Raw genomic sequence first — 15,658 nt, 5'->3', positions numbered from 1 at the left:
AAGGTCTAGACAGGTTAGAGTTTGTAAAATGTGTCCAGGAAAGTTTTCTAAATCAATATATAGAGATACCAACTAGAGAGGATGCAATATTAGATCTCCTATTAGGAAATGAGTTAGGACAGGTGACCGAGGTGTGTGTAGGGGAACACTTTGGTTCCAGTGATCATAACACCATTAGTTTCAACTTGATCATGGATAAAGATAGATTTGTCCTCGGGTTGAGGTTCGAAACTGGAAAAAGACCAAATTTGAAGAAATGAGAAAAGATCTAAAAAGAGTGGATTAGGACAGGTTGTTCTCTGGCAAGGATTTGTGATTGGTAAGTGGGAGAAAGGAGAAATGTCAAAGGAGAAATTTTGAGAGTGCAGAGTTTGTATCTTCCTCTCAGGATTAAAGGCAAAGTGAATAAGACTAAGGAACCTTGTTTCTCGAGGCATATTGGAACTCTGATAGAGAAGGAGAGAGAGATGTATAACATGTATAGGCAACAGGGAGCAAATAAGGTGCTTGAGGAGTATAAAAAGTGCAAAAAAATACGTAAGAAATCAGGAGGGCTAAAAGAAGACGAGGTTGTTTTGGCAATCAAGGTGAAGGATAATCCAAAGAGCTTCTACAGGTATATTAAGAGCAAAAGGATAGTAAGGGATAAAGTTGGTCATCTTGAAGAGTGGTCAGCTATGTATATAACCAGAAGAAATGGGGGAGATTTTAAACTTATGCATCTGTATTTCCTAAGGAAACTAGCACGGAGTCTATGGAAATAAGGCAAACAAGTAGTGAGGTCATGGAACCTATAAAGATTGAAGAGGAGGAGGTGCTTGCTGTCTTGAGGCAAATCAGAGTAGATAAATCCGCAGGACCTGACAAGGTATTCCCTTGGACCTTGAAGGAGACTAGTGTTGAAATTGCAGGGTCCCTGGCAGATATATTTTAAATGTCGGTATCTTCGGGTGAGGTGCCAGAGGATTGGAGGATAGCTCATGTTGCTCTGTTGTTTAAAAAAGGCTCTAAAAGTAATACGGGAAATTATAGGCTGGTAAGTTTGACATTAGTAGTAGGTGAATTATTGGAAGCAGTACTAAGAGATAGGATCTACAAGTATTTGGATAGACAGGGACTTATTAGGGAGAGTCAACATGGCTTTGTGCGTGGTAGGTCATGTTTAACCAATCTTTTAGAGTTTTTTGAGGAGGTTACCAGGAAAGTGGATGAAGGGAAGGCAGTGGATGTTGTCTACATGGACTTCAGTAAGGCCTTTGACAAGGTCCCGCATGGGAGGTTAGTTAGGAAGATTCAGTCGCTAGGTATACATGGAGAGGTATCAAATTGGATTAGACATTGGCTCAATGGGAGAAGTCAAAGAGTGGTAGTGGAGGATTGCTTCTCTGAGTGGAGGCCTGTGACTAGTGGTGTGCCACAGGGATCAGTGCTGGGTGCATTGTTATTTGTCATCTATATCAATGATCTGGACGATAATGTGGTAAAATGGATCAGCATATTTGCTGATTATGCAAAGATTGGAGGTGTAGTGGACAATGATGAAGGTTTCCAAAGCTTGCAGAGGGATTTGGACCGGCTGGAAAAGTGGGCTGCCAAATGGGAGATGGTGTTTAATGCAGACAAGTGTGAGGTATTGCACTTTGGAAGAAAAAAACAAGGTAGAACATACAAGGTAAATGGTAGGACACTGAGGAGTGCAGTAGAACAAAAGGATCTGGGAATACAGATACGTAATTCCCTAAAAGTGGCATCACAGGTAGATAGGGTCGTAAAGAGAGCTTTTGGTACATTGACCCTTATAAATCAAATTATTGAGTATAAGAGTTAAGGAATGTTATGGTGATGCTGTATAAGACATTGGTGAGGCCGAATTTGGAGTATTGTGAGCAGTTTTGGTCACCAAATTACAGGAAGGATATTAATAAAGTTGAAAGAGTGCAGAGAAGGTTTACAAGGATGTTGCCGGGACTTGAGAAACTGAGTTACAGAGAATGGTTGAATAGGTTAGGACATTATTCCCTGGAGTGTAGAAGAATGAGGGGAGATTTGATAGAGGTATATAAAATTATGATGGGTTTAGATAGAGTGAATGCAAGCAGGCTTTTTCCTCTGATGCTAGGGGAGAAAAAAGCCAGAGCACATGGGTTAAAGGTAAATGGGGGAAAGTTTAAAGGGAACATTGGAGGGGGGGGGGCTTCTTCACACACAGAGTGGTGGGAGTGTGGGATGAGCTGCCAGATGAAATGGTAAATGCGGGCTCACTTTTAAGAAAAAATTCGACAGGTACATGGATGAGAGGGGTATAGAGGGATGTGGTCCAGGTGCAGGTCAGTGGGACTAGGCAGAAATTTGGTTAGGCACAGCCAAGAAGGGCTGAAGGGCTTGTTTCTGTGCTGTAATATTCTGTAGTTCTATGGTTCTAAAATTCTATTTTCATGCACATGCTTTAATGATTTATGGATTTATTCTGACATGTGAAACTCTAGACATCTTTGATTTTTTGCCTCTTTGATCATGAAAATAACTTTAGAATTGTCTGATTTTAGATAGCTGTTTATGGTTGAGAGTGATTATGGGTACTTGAATGACTAATGAGAAAATAGGAGATCTAATATCAAACCACTGTGAGGCAGGGGGTGTTTTGATGGGGAGGGTGGGAAGTGTGAGAAACTTTCCACTCCTCATATCACTAGATTCTTGTGTGTTTTAAAAAAAGATTCTATGAGCAATGTTTCTCAGCTATTGGTTCCATCTGGGATGTTTTCTATTTTGAACAATTAATGGCCAATGGATTCACAGGAATCAGTTGGAATCAAAACATTACACATTTTGAACAAGGCTTAGAGAACATACTTGAATCATTTTCTCTGTCTCCTTAGAATTTTTTTTGCTATAACAAAGTTGCTGTGTTTGCCTGTTTTGGGAGTCTGATGACTGGAATGTTAATGAGATGGCCCATCCATTGAAGCTGACAGAGAGTAATTGGAGACTTGAAAGTGAGAATATTGGCCTGAGGATCAACATTGACATCACTTTCTTTCTGCTTGTAGATTTAGAGTATTTTCTGCAGACCACTTAATAATACCTCTCCAGTGTCATGCTATATGTGGCTCAAATCTCAGAAAAATACAGGAGGACTAGGATCATTCTGCTAGGTGTTTGAGTTTTTGATCTCTAAATGCTTGTTCTTTTCCTCAGATGGGCAAAAGCTTTGCTGAAATACTGAAGATGTGGTGAATATTCATATTCATTGAAGGGTAGATGCTAAGATAAGGGAATCGTGTGTGTATTCCAGGGTCCCATTGTGGATCTGTATTATTTGATGGCAGTGTTGTGCACTGGTGCAGGTTGGTAGAGGGCCTTTGCTTTGAGCCTGTTTGGTGTAAAATATTTACTCTGTATGCTTAAGTAAATGAGTTATCGATTTGGTGGAGTTTGGCCTCAATGTGTGCGTACACCAGCATCATCTATGAATTGCAGCTCAATAACTTGGATTCAAGTGATATTGACTCAGGTGTGAAGGCAGTTTAGGCTGAAGAACTATTCAGTTGCTTTGCAGATTAGCTCCTATCCAATGGAGAGCTAGTAGGAGTCTAGCACTTTGACTGGGATTATTAGTATTTGAATTCCTGTTTTGAACTTCTTTGTCAATTGTCTAAAATATGACAGCAGGACCTCATCTCTCAGCTCTTTCTTTGGTCTCCAATTTTGTATCAAAGGCTTGTTTTGCCTCTAGTACGTTTAAATTAAGTGTGAACACCAAATACAGTTGACATTACATAACAATAAGTTTCTTAATGCTAACTCTTAAGCAAGAAGGAAGTTCCTTTTGAAACAGTAGTTCCTACATATTGATCCCTAAACTCACAGATGCCAAATGCACAATGTGGTCTTTCATAGCAAAGCATTGCCTTGGTTACCGCTGCTGTGAACAACTGCTATAAAAATTCTGTTGTTCTCCTTTGTATACTCTTCATATCTATGATTCCAAACTATTACCAGAGGACAATAGAGTCTATATTCCGGCTTTAGATAATATCTCAGAATGTCACTATTTTATTTAACTTTCTTTGAAAATACATGAAATGGCACTCTAATTATATGCACCAAGCCATGTGATTTATGCACATTAAATATAGCAAATCTCATACAGGAGACTTGGGTTTTCAATGGTCAGATTTTGCTGTCACATTTTCCTGTAAATGTTGAAACTCTACTGGAGACCTGAAATTAAGTTATCAAAAGCAGCCCAAGGTTTTGGAGTAAGAAATATCTAGAGATGTTGGAACTCCAAAACAAAAATTGAAAATGCTGGAAGCATTCAGCTGATTGACTAGCATTCATGTGGAGAAAAAGAGCTCAAAGCTTCAGGTCAAAGATCTTTCTTTATACATGGATTTTTTCTTTAAATGGGACACCTTTCCCAAAATACTGGATTGTTTTCTTGTAGCAAGTAGTGGTATCATTCAACACAGAGAACAACACAGTTTGTTGTCCATTCAAAGTAGTTGAAATTAAGTTGGCTATTTGACATTGCCTTATTTCAAGATTCAGGATTCAGATTTATTTATCACATGTGCATTAAAACATACAGTGAAATGTGTTATCTGTATTAACAACCAGCTTGTTCAAGGATATGCTAGGGGCAGCCTTCAAGTGTCAGCATACATTCTGGCACTAACATAGCATGCCCACTATGTTTGGTTACTTGGTTGTTCAGCTATCCTGGAATAGTTTCAGTTGACCACTTCATGGTGCCTGAATTTCGTTGAATGATCTTTTACCTAGAATCTGGAGTCATGTTTAATGGGACCTCCAATCTATCAGGGACTCTTCTCAGCCACCTTCTATCTAAAGATTTTGGTACAACTGCAAGCACTCAATATTAATAGTGAGCAGGTTCCTGAATCAGATTCCTTGATTGTTGGAATCTGATGCATTCTTTCTGGTTGCTGGAAATGCATTCACCTTCACACATGGGGTGGAGATGTTGTGACAAGTTATACGTCAACCATGAGTGGAATTCTTTAGTTCTACAGACACTTGAAGATGTGGTCCACCAGACATTCCATCACCTATAGAAAAGATGGTGGGTGGAAAGACTGCAGGAAATGCAGCAACTTGCTAATAATCAACACGTGTGCTTTCTCCAACACTGTCTACATTATCTATGACCCAAACATCTTACATCATCAATGACTATACATGGGCTCTTTGACCAAGCAATTGTCAATCATCCGTGACTTCTCTAATTAAACTGCCCAAAGAAATTCTTTTCCTTTAAACATTTGGTACACCACAAACGGCCAAACGGGAATCTTACTAATAAATCTGTCATGGAACTGATCCCAGATTTGACTTGGGTCTAGAAAAGTTGTGTTATTGCTTCAACATCATTTAACCTGTAATATCATGCTTCACTCCAACAAACTTCCTGCTGGAGTGGAGCAGGTCTTCATCATGAATGGGAATTTGCTCATCCTACTACTCCTCATTCTGAAATCAAGGTCATTTTATCGTCAGTCATCATTGCACAGTGCAGATGACACTTGCATATATGCATATTCAGAAACCAAGCTCCAATCATCACTGACGGGTATGTAAGGATGTGTCTTGCAATAAACATCCACAAAACAAAGGTTCTAAAGCAAGCTACACCTACTGTACAATATTCCCCTGACAATATTAGATGCACAGTGAGACTGTGAAAAGCTTAAAACACTTTCCAATCTTGAGAGCCTTCTTCCAGCAGAAACTTTGAGCACGACTCATCTTGAAAAAGGTCATGGTGTATCAGGGAACCATGATCCTACTGTTCCGTGGACTATCTGGGCAAAATATTGAATAAGTACTACAATACTGTCTCTGTAAAATCCTTTTGATTCACTGACAAGAAAAGCAAACGAACACGATTGATGTCTGAAAAGGCAAATCTCAGCTCTAATTACATTCAGTCAGCATTGATACATTTCTAGATACATATTCTTAAAAGGAGAAAATAAACCTCTCATAGGACACTTGTGGGAAAATTATTATGTAGGAAGTTTAGACTGCGTTGTTCTGTGTCATACTAACATGTCTATCTTGTGACTGATTAGAGACAGGGGAAAAGTAAACTGATATCAAAGACAAAACTATTCGAATCAGAAGTAACAGTTAAGGCCTACATGACAAGATAATGAAGATGACGCAAATTGTACATACATTAGGACAGCCTGGCCTCGGGGGGAAAATAAAGAACTGATCATATGGTTAGTCATGAGCCTACAACTAAGGAAAATTAGAAGAGAGGTCATTGGGACTGTAGGCAAAAATAGTCAGAGGAGAAGTTGATTTAATCAGTTGTTTTTTTCTATGAAGTGCCTTTGACCCTGACTAAGCAAAGTTCAAAATAAATTTATTATCATATTTGTCACCATGTACAGCCAAGATTCATTTTCTTGCTAACATACTCAATAAATCTATAATGGAATAATAACCATACAGAATCAATGAAAGACTGCACTAACTTGTGTGTTCAGTCAGTTGCAAATATAAAATAAAAGAAAGAAAGAATCAATCAATCAATAAATCATTCAATCAATATTGAGAACATGAAATGAAGAGTCCTTGGCAGTGAGCTGGTAGATTGTGGGAATGTTTTAATGATGGGGCAAGTGAAGCTGAATGAAATTATCCCCTTTGGTTCAACAGCCTGATGGTAGAGGGGTAATAACTGTTATTAATGGTGTGAGTCCTGAGGCTCCTGTACCTTCTTCCTGATGGCAGCTACATGTCCTGGGCAGTAGGAGTCCTGATGATGCATGCTGCTTTCCTATGACTGTGTTTCATGTAGATGTGCTCAATGGTGGGGAGGGCTATACCCATGATGGACTGGGTCATTTCCACTACTTTTTGTAGGATTTTCCATTCAAGGGCATTGGTGTTTCCATACCAGGCTATGATGCAGCCAGTCAATATACCCCTCACCACACATCTTTAGAAATTTGTCAAAGTGTTAGATGTCATGCCAAACCTTCACAAGCTTCTAAGAAAGTAGAGGCAGTGCAGTGCTTTCTTCGTAATTGCACTTACATACTGGGCTCAGGACAGGTCTTCCAAAATAATAACACTGATGTATTTAAAGATGCTGACCCTCTGCACCTCTGATCCTCCAGTGAGGACTGGCTCAAAGAGCTGTGGGTTCCTTCTCCTGAAGTCAATAATCAGCTCCTTGGTCTTGCTGACATTGAGTAAGAGATTGTTGTTATGGCACCACTTAGATTTTCAATCTCCTGCCTATATGCTGATTCATTGCCTCCTTTGATTTGGCCTATGTCATTCCTCATCAGATGAAGAATGTTCATGGTCATTATTTGGGGATATGAAAGGGAAATTGCTTAAGTGATTTGATATAATGCATTGATAATATTGGTAGAAAGTATAACATGATATTTGAATAATGCAGTTTGCTTAAGGCATCCTAGATATCTGCCTTATCACAAAGTCAACCTTCTTTAAGAGACAAAAGATTAGTAAGATTCTGGTCCTAAGGCTGTCTTTGCTGCTTGCTTGCCCAACACTCCACTGCTGAATCAGGTATCATGCTCTGAGTTGTGAACTCTTCTAACCAAAAGGTTAGAAGAAATTCTTCAAAGAATCCTCTCCATAGTGTGCCCACCCCGACATAAAGCTTAACTGGCCTATAATTCCCAGTGTTATCCCTATTACCTTTCTTGAAGAAAGGAATAACTTTTGCCACTTTCTAGTCCTCTGCCACTATTGTAGCCAGTGAGGATACAAGGACTTTAAATTTTAGTCTCTCAAAATAACTCTCCTCTCAAACATTCATCATAACTGTAACTGTAAGCTGCTTTTAAGTGATGAGGTAGATCCAGTGGACTGCAGCAATGTTTTGAGTGAAACTGACAGACTCCATTGAGTGGCTTTGACTGCTGGGAGTCACCCTGTCCTCCTCTGCTCTCACAAAGAGGCTCATCAACTTTCATTTCTGAGCAGCATTAGAGAATGCAGAGAAATGTCGTGCTGTTGTTATGTCCAGGGAAGGCTTGTAACTTACAAGGTGGAGCAAGGGAACCACCAGTTAAAATAAAAAGGGTGCATATTATCACACAAAGAAGCACTTACAGTGTTATTGAACTGCAAAGGAAGATAGTGGTAAGACAATGATACTGACTAATTATGTGCATATAGTTATTGAGGCTATTTTAAATTTAAAGGCTTTGTATTCTCACTGGCCAAAGGAGTAGTGCCAGAGTACTGGAATGTGGCAGAAGTTATTCCTTTCTTCAAGAATTGTATGAAGAAACTGTTCACAGGGCTAAATATTTCCTCATATCTGAGATGGAGCTGTTTGCAGCTGGTGAATCCCAGTGACAGAATGCAAACCTACTAACATGTGAATTAGAAGTAGAAATATGCTATTCAGTTCCTTGACCCTGCTCCAATATTAAATAAAATCACTGCTGATCTGATTGTAACTCAAATCTATGTTTCTATTTAGCTGTGAGACTCTTTCATTCCACTGCTTATGTATCCTTGCTTTGAACATATTCAAAGAGTCTTCTCTTTAAAGGACTAACAACTCTGAGAAAACATTCATTTCTGTCTTAAATGTGCAATAATCATTTTAAAATGGAGGAAACATGCTCTGTACATTTACTATGTCAAGATCTCCATTTATGCTTCAATCAAGTTTCTTCATGATCTTCCCAATTGCAGCGGCTACAAGTCTAGTCTGAACAATTATTCCTCATAGTACAATATGTTCTTATTAGTATTAGTCTAGTAGATCTTCTTTGAAGTGTTTCTAATTCATTAACCTTCTTCTTTAGATACAGTACACAGTGATCTAGATATGGAGCTCCATCTCACATCACCGTGATCCATCTCTCACTGCCCTACATAACTGAAGCATGACCTCCCTACTTCTGAATTCAGTTCCCCTACAGCAATAAAGTATAACATTTTGTTGTTTTTTTCTATTTGCAGTAATAGTATACTAGCCTTTTGTGAATTATGCACTGAGACACACAAATTACTCTACATATCAGAGCACTGCAATAAACAATAGACAATAGGTGCAGAAGTAGACCATTCAGCCCTTCGAGCCTGCACCACCAGTTTGAGATCATGGCTGTTCATCTACTATCAATACCCGGTTCCTGCCTTGTCCCCATATACCTTGATTCCCCTATCCATAAGATACCTATCTAGCTCCTACTTGAAAGCATCCAGAGAATTGGCCTCCACTACCTTCTGAGGCAGTGCATTCCAGACCCCCACAACTTTCTGGGAGAAGTTTTTCCTTAACTCAGTCCTAAATGACCTACCCCTTATTCTCAAACCATGCCCTCTGGTACTGGACTCTCCCAGCATCTGGAACATATTTCCTGCCTCTATCTTGTCCAATCCCTTAATATATGTTTCAATCAGATCCCCTCTCAATCTCCTTAATTCCAGCGCGCACAAGCCGAGTCTCTCTAACCTCTCTGCGTAAGACAGTCCAGACATCCCAGGAATTAACCTCGTGAATCTACACTGCACTACCTCTACAGCCAGGATGTCCTTCCTTAACCCTGGAGACCAAAACTGTACACAATACTCCAGGTGTGGTCTCACCAGGGCTCTGTACAAATGCAAGAGGATTTCCTTGCTCTTGTACTCAATTCCCTTTGTAATAAAGGCCAACATTCCATTAGCCGCCTTCACTGCCTGCTACACTTGCTCATTCACCTTCAGTGACTGATGAACAAGGACTCCTAGATCTCTTTGTATTTCTCCCTTACCCAACTCTACACCGTTCAGATAATAATCTGCCTTCCTGTTCTTACTCCCAAAGTGGATAACCTCACACTTATTCACATTAAACGTCATCTGCCAAGTATCTGCCCACTCACCCAGCCTATCCAAGTCACCCTGAATTCTCTTAAGAAACCTCTCATTGCTTACCTAATGAGCTTCATTTTCATTTGCTTTGCAAAATGGACAATTTTATATTTTCTATAGTATACTCCATTTGTTTGATCTTCTCCCTCTCACTTAGCCTTTGTAATCCTTCTGTCATGGTCGGGTCCATGAAATCCACATTCCAGTTCACGGTCCGGTCATGTTCCAGGTTTTCCGGGTTTCCCCAGTTTCTGTGGAGGCAGCTGGTTTTTGTTCAGGTTGACTTCATAAATAGCTTCAGGATTCAGCCTCTGGCTGCTGGATTGTTCCTGTCCAAACCCCTGTCTGTTTCCCTTCCCTTCACCTTCCTGCCTGGAGCCTTGCCTTGCCTCTGCCTGGAGCCTTGCCTCGTCTTGCCTGTGTCTGGAACCTCGTCCTGTTTGGAACTGCCTCTTCATGTCCACGCCTTCGCTAGGTAGGTTCGGCCGTTTAGCTGCTACGTAGTGTTGGGAACTGTCTTGTCGTGTTCAGTGTTCTGTGAAATGAGTCCCGGCCCTACGTCCTGTATCCAAGGAGGGGTCCCGGCTCAGTGTTCCACGTTCCTGTCTCTCCCTTGACTCTGTGTTCTGTGTTCCTGTCGTCCCTCGACCAAGGCTCTGTGTTCTCATCTTGTTGATGTGCCTCGCCCAGCCCAGGAGCTCCTGGTGCTGGGATTCCTTCGTCCTGTGCTGGGGTTACCTTGTCCTGTCCAGGAGTCTCACGTCCAGTCTTGTGCCTCTCCTCGTCCTATAGCCACGTCTTGTCCTCGCCTGGTTCTGGAGTCCGAGCCTGAGTCAAGACCCAGGTTCTGGGTCCTTGTCCAGTCTCTGGCTCGGAGTCCAAGCCCAGGCTCCTAGTTCCCAATTCCATGTCCTGGTTCCGCCATCCTTGTCAAGTCCTAGCCCAGGCCCGGAATCCTTGTCTCTTCCGGGGCCTGTGTCATGTCCAGCATTCTTTCTTCCTCACTTCCCTTGCTTCCTTCTTACGCTTAGTCCTGTTCTTGGTAGTTCAGTGTCTGTGTCTTGCTTTTGGATCCACTTGCAACACCCCCCTTATGACACCTTTTGTAATCTCCTTGCATCTTCTTCACATCTAACTTCCCCATCTATCTTGATATTTGTTGTGACTGTGATCAAAGTCACTGGAGAGACACTGAAGCTGGTGATGTAGAAGTTTTTAGGAGAAACTTTTTTAGGAGAAACGCTTTTAGGAGAAACTAATTAACACAAGCATTCTGAAAGCTTTTGATGGCAGAGAGACAGACACCCAAAATCAATTTTGTCAGGGCTGTCTCTGAGTACACAAATATCGTAAGTACACAAATATCATAAATACACAAGAAGTATTGATTGCCGATACCTGTGATTATGTTTGATATGCTGAGTGACAACATCCATCTGGTCTGCCAGCTTGAACTAAAGTCAGAATAATGCAAGTAACTTAGCTGTGTTGCCTGGTTGGATGCAAGCCAATTGACACAACCCCATTGTTTTAATGTTTGAACTCATGCATATACTGACATCTCATGGTCACTATTTTGCAAACCATATCTCAGTCTGTGGGCTTTTAACTTCAGTTTACTGCTTGCAATTTACAATAAAAATGAAGGCCGGTTTTTGCTTGAATTAGTATTTGCTATATTCACATAACTTCAGAATACTGTCCAACATACCCTCCTCTAGAACAGAAATCTGTTCCAGGAAGGCTAAACTTTAAGGAGGATCTAATCAAGTTGAGCAGCAAAAATGCCTTTCACTTTGGATCCCTTCCCCAATTACTATCCTATACTATCACAAACAAGAGAGAATCTGCAGATGCTGGAATCAAAACAACACACTCAAAATGCTGGAAAAAGGGTCTTGGCCCGTAATGTTGACTGTACTCTTTTCCATAGATGCTGCCTGACCTGCTGAGTTCCTCCAGCATTTTGTATGTGTAGCTAACCTATCATGTCTTTATGTGTACCTATCTCTAAACTATCACCTCTAACTGGCTATCTACAAATCTAATCAGAGATGCCAATAAGACATTCCCAAAATTTGATTGCATCCTCTTCTTAGACACTTATGTCCTCTCAAAGTCAACCAGTCTTTAAAAATGCAGCTTCATTGTTCACGTGTTTATTGCCTCATTCGCTGCTGGTCCATTGCAGTTTTTGTCTCCTTATCTTTGCCCCTTCAACCTCTGATAGCTAAAACTCAGCAGAGGCTATCAGAAATTACTCTGCGGGCAGGGCACAGCATGGCACACTGTAGCAAGTTCACTGGTAACAATTCACATTCCATGCCATGACAGTGGATTGTCAGAATAATCTAACAAGTCTCTCAATGCCTTTGATCGATGTACAAGGGTGGTCTCTATTCAGATGGCTGCAAGTACCTCATGCCAGTGGTATCCACTCCCAGACTGTCCTTATGACCACTGACCCAACCACCGAAAGGGCCTAGCTCATTCGTGTTCACCCCCATGCCAAGCTGGGGTGGCTGCCTTCAGACGCCGCATGCAGTTTCTTCTCACTCTTGCTCTACCTTGACATCAAGGTTGTGGAACTCTAATCCTTTCCAATTTATTTCCAATATCTTTCTATTTTTATCTATCTATATAAATGATTATCTATCTCAAAGAACAGGCCTTTATTACAAAGTACCATTAACATAATTCTTCACACACCATTCATGGTTTGCTGACATGCTCACTGTATGTCCTCTGCATTCACATTCCTGTTCCATCTGTGGGTCTGCTTCCATCAGGACTGGTCAGGTGTGACACAGCAGGCTGGTGTTCTTCACTTAAATTCTCTGTAATGGCATTGTTACTGAGTAGACTTGATCGCTTGTTCTGTCTGTGAGGGTGACAAGAGGGAGAGTCATACAGTTTAACCTGAGTCCAGTGTTTCTACAGGCAGTTTCGCAGGTGTCATTTGTCTAAAGAGCTATGTGTGGTCTAATCCACCTTTTAGACTGCTCCCTTACCTTGCCGTGATTTGGTCACAAAGCTGTGGGATGACTATCTGCTCTCTCTGTGACATTTTTTGACTAGCAATATGTTGCTGCTATTTTGTTTGGTCCCTCAATGCACTAATTCAGTTACAATGGTCCTTCACATCTCCATGTGACCTTACTAAGTTGGCTTCAGTCGTTTCTTCTTCCTTACTTGCAGTGTCAGTTTACTCATGTTCCTTTTTTCTCTTTGTCCCATCATTTCCGCACTCATTTCCTTTCTGTCCTTTCTCTCCCCTTGTTGGTGTGTTTTCAATTGCTGCTACCTCTGCAGGAAGCTGCACTACTTCTAACAGTTCTTGACACTGTTTGACCTTTAGGACCTCCTGACATGATTCCCACACATTGTGCTGTCTTCCCTCCTTGCTTGGGGCTGCTGTCTCTCTGTGGGCTATGTTGTCTGCTGTGTGGGTCATGCATGCTCTCTGTCCTGTGTTGTCCACATTATTTCTCCATTTCCTGAGTCTTGCCTTACTTAGTGTGTCTACCCGCAGAACAGTGTTTGGGAACACACAAAACCCTCCAGTAAGATGCATTCCCCGGGTCTCAAGTACCTGAGGCTCACTTCTCTCTACCCACTTTTTTTTTACTCCCTGCACTGTAAAATTATTTCTCCATTCATGGGCAGGGGTAGACCAGTTATTGTTATTGATAATCCTGTGTCTACTAACGTATCACGTTGCTGGTCCATTAATAAACCTATTGTGTATATCCATGAGTAATCAGTACTAGCAACAGATGTTGCCACCAGTCGTTTGTATGACCTGGATGCTGTCCTCACTAGCTATATAATTTGGTTAGCAATCAAATCAGACAGAGGCAGTTCTGTCCTCCTCCATCTGGCAGAACTAGTCCTCACCCTCAACAATTTTTTCTTCGGCTCCTCTCATTTACTCCAGACTTGAAGTGTAGCAATGGGCACAACTACGGGCCCCAGCTATGCCTGCCTTTTTGTTGGCTAAATGTTCCAAGTCTTCCCTTGTAATGCTCCCCAACTCTTCCTCTGCTACATTGATGACTGCATTGGGACTGCTTCTTGAACCCATGCTGAGCTTGTCAATTTCATCAACTTTGCATCCAACTTGCACCCTGCTCTTAAATTCACTTGGTCCATTTCTGACACATCTCTTCCCTTTCTCGATTTCACTGTTTCCATCTCTGGAGACAAATGTCGACCAACATCTTTTATGCCTCCTGATTCCCAGTTATTTTGACTATACTTCTTCCCAAACCTGTCTCCTGTAAAAATTCTATTCCGTTTTCTCATGTCTTTCATTTCCACTGCATCTACTCCCAGAATGAGGCTTTCCTTTTCAGGACATCAGCGATATCTCCTTTCTTCAATGAAGGGATTTCCCTTCCTTCACTATTGATCCACTTCATCCACATCTCCTCCATTTCCCAAACAACTGCACTCACCCCATCTTTCTGTCGCCTTAACAGTGATAGAGTTCCTCTTGTCCTTACCTACTACCCCATGAGCCACTGTTTCCAACATGTCATTCTCAGCAACTTCTGCCATCTCCAAAAGATCCTATCTCCCCCCACCCGCCCACTTTCCTCAGGGCTCCTCTATGATTCCCATGTCCATTCATACCTCCCCACTTATCCCTCTCCTGGCACTTACCCGTACAAGCAGCCAAACTGCTACCTGCTCATTCACCTCCTCCCCCACCACAAACAGTCTTTGCAGCTAAGGCAACACATATCAAATATCACCCTCTAGCTGTACTATTTCCCTTCCCCCACCTTTTTTAATATGCATGTCTTCCCCCTACCTTTCCAGTCCTGAAGAAGGGTCCCAGCCTGAAACGTCGACCGTTTATTAATTTCCACTGCTGCTTCGTGGCCTACTGAGTTTCTCCAGCATTTGTGTTGTTCTGATTTCTGCCTGTTTTGGTGAGTGGTTCTCTGACTATCTCACCTTTTTGGAGCACTGCCTCGAAACATGGCCTGAGAGACCACATCTGTAGCATTACATCTCCTTTACTCTTCTATGTTTATTCCAGCAGTATCTTGCTAGGTGCCCTAATTGTTGGCACACAGAGCAAGTCCCTCATATCTTCACAGCAGCTACATCCACTATAACTACTTTATGACTTCTTGTTCCCCTCCTTCGCTCTGTCTCTCTGGCCCATGATTCTATCATTTGGTAGATCGATTCCTCTACTATCCCCTAATCTGAAACTTCCTGGTGGACTGAGCTCAGGCTTTCTTTCTGTATTTTCAGGAAGATTGGATCATCCTACCCTGGATTGTCCAATCCTGAATACTCCTCATATGCTTGATATTTATGCTCTGCATAATTTATGGCAGGCTCATCAGTTCTCTGAACCATGGACATTATCATTCCCCAATTACTCTCATCTCCCCTTAGGTGCTGCCTCACTTCTCCCTTAAAGAAGCGATATCTATCTTAATTACTGGTATTACTGGTAGTTGTCCATGTATCATGTTGCACTCCCTGAGCCATACTATTTCACATATTCCTCGGGCATTTCACTTTAACGAACTCATGTATACCTTTGGGGTGCATCTAGCTCATTTCAATCATTTCCTCGAGCTTGCACCAAAATTCTGAATTCTCGTAAGCAGCTTTAAATGAGGGTAGCTCAGACAAAATGTTCTGCTTCTCTTTAGGGCTGAAGGGCATGTGACTGGTAGTAATCAGGGACAAGCCCTGGCTGCAGTCATCAGGATTCTCCACCTGCTAGTCTCTGACCTCAATATCC

At 41.5% G+C, this 15,658-nt stretch overlaps 1 protein-coding gene across 11 annotated transcripts in view; it reads left to right on the top strand.

Annotated features, from left to right (window-relative positions):
* The window catches only part of arhgef37 (Rho guanine nucleotide exchange factor (GEF) 37), a 188,123-nt gene that overhangs the window by 116,958 nt on the left and 55,507 nt on the right, over nucleotides 1–15,658 (top strand). For 2 of the 11 annotated variants that reach the window (XR_009515864.1, XM_059990218.1), the window contains exon 2: nucleotides 8,835–10,363. The exons of 7 other annotated variants lie outside the window; for them this stretch is intronic. Coding sequence is in view for 3 of the 4 variants with exons in the window: in XM_059990218.1 (XP_059846201.1) it covers nucleotides 9,984–10,363 (380 nt within the window). In the remaining variant the exon portion in view is untranslated. Of the gene's footprint in view, nucleotides 1–8,834; nucleotides 10,368–15,658 lie in introns of those variants that run through there. 2 more of the 11 variants (XM_059990209.1, XM_059990219.1) reach the window with 2 other exon arrangements.

This window comes from Hypanus sabinus, chromosome 15 (assembly GCF_030144855.1).
Source record: "Hypanus sabinus isolate sHypSab1 chromosome 15, sHypSab1.hap1, whole genome shotgun sequence".
Classification (NCBI taxonomy): Eukaryota; Metazoa; Chordata; class Chondrichthyes; order Myliobatiformes; family Dasyatidae; genus Hypanus; species Hypanus sabinus.
Note: the sequence above shows the minus strand (reverse complement) of the source record. Positions and strands in the feature narration are given on the sequence as shown.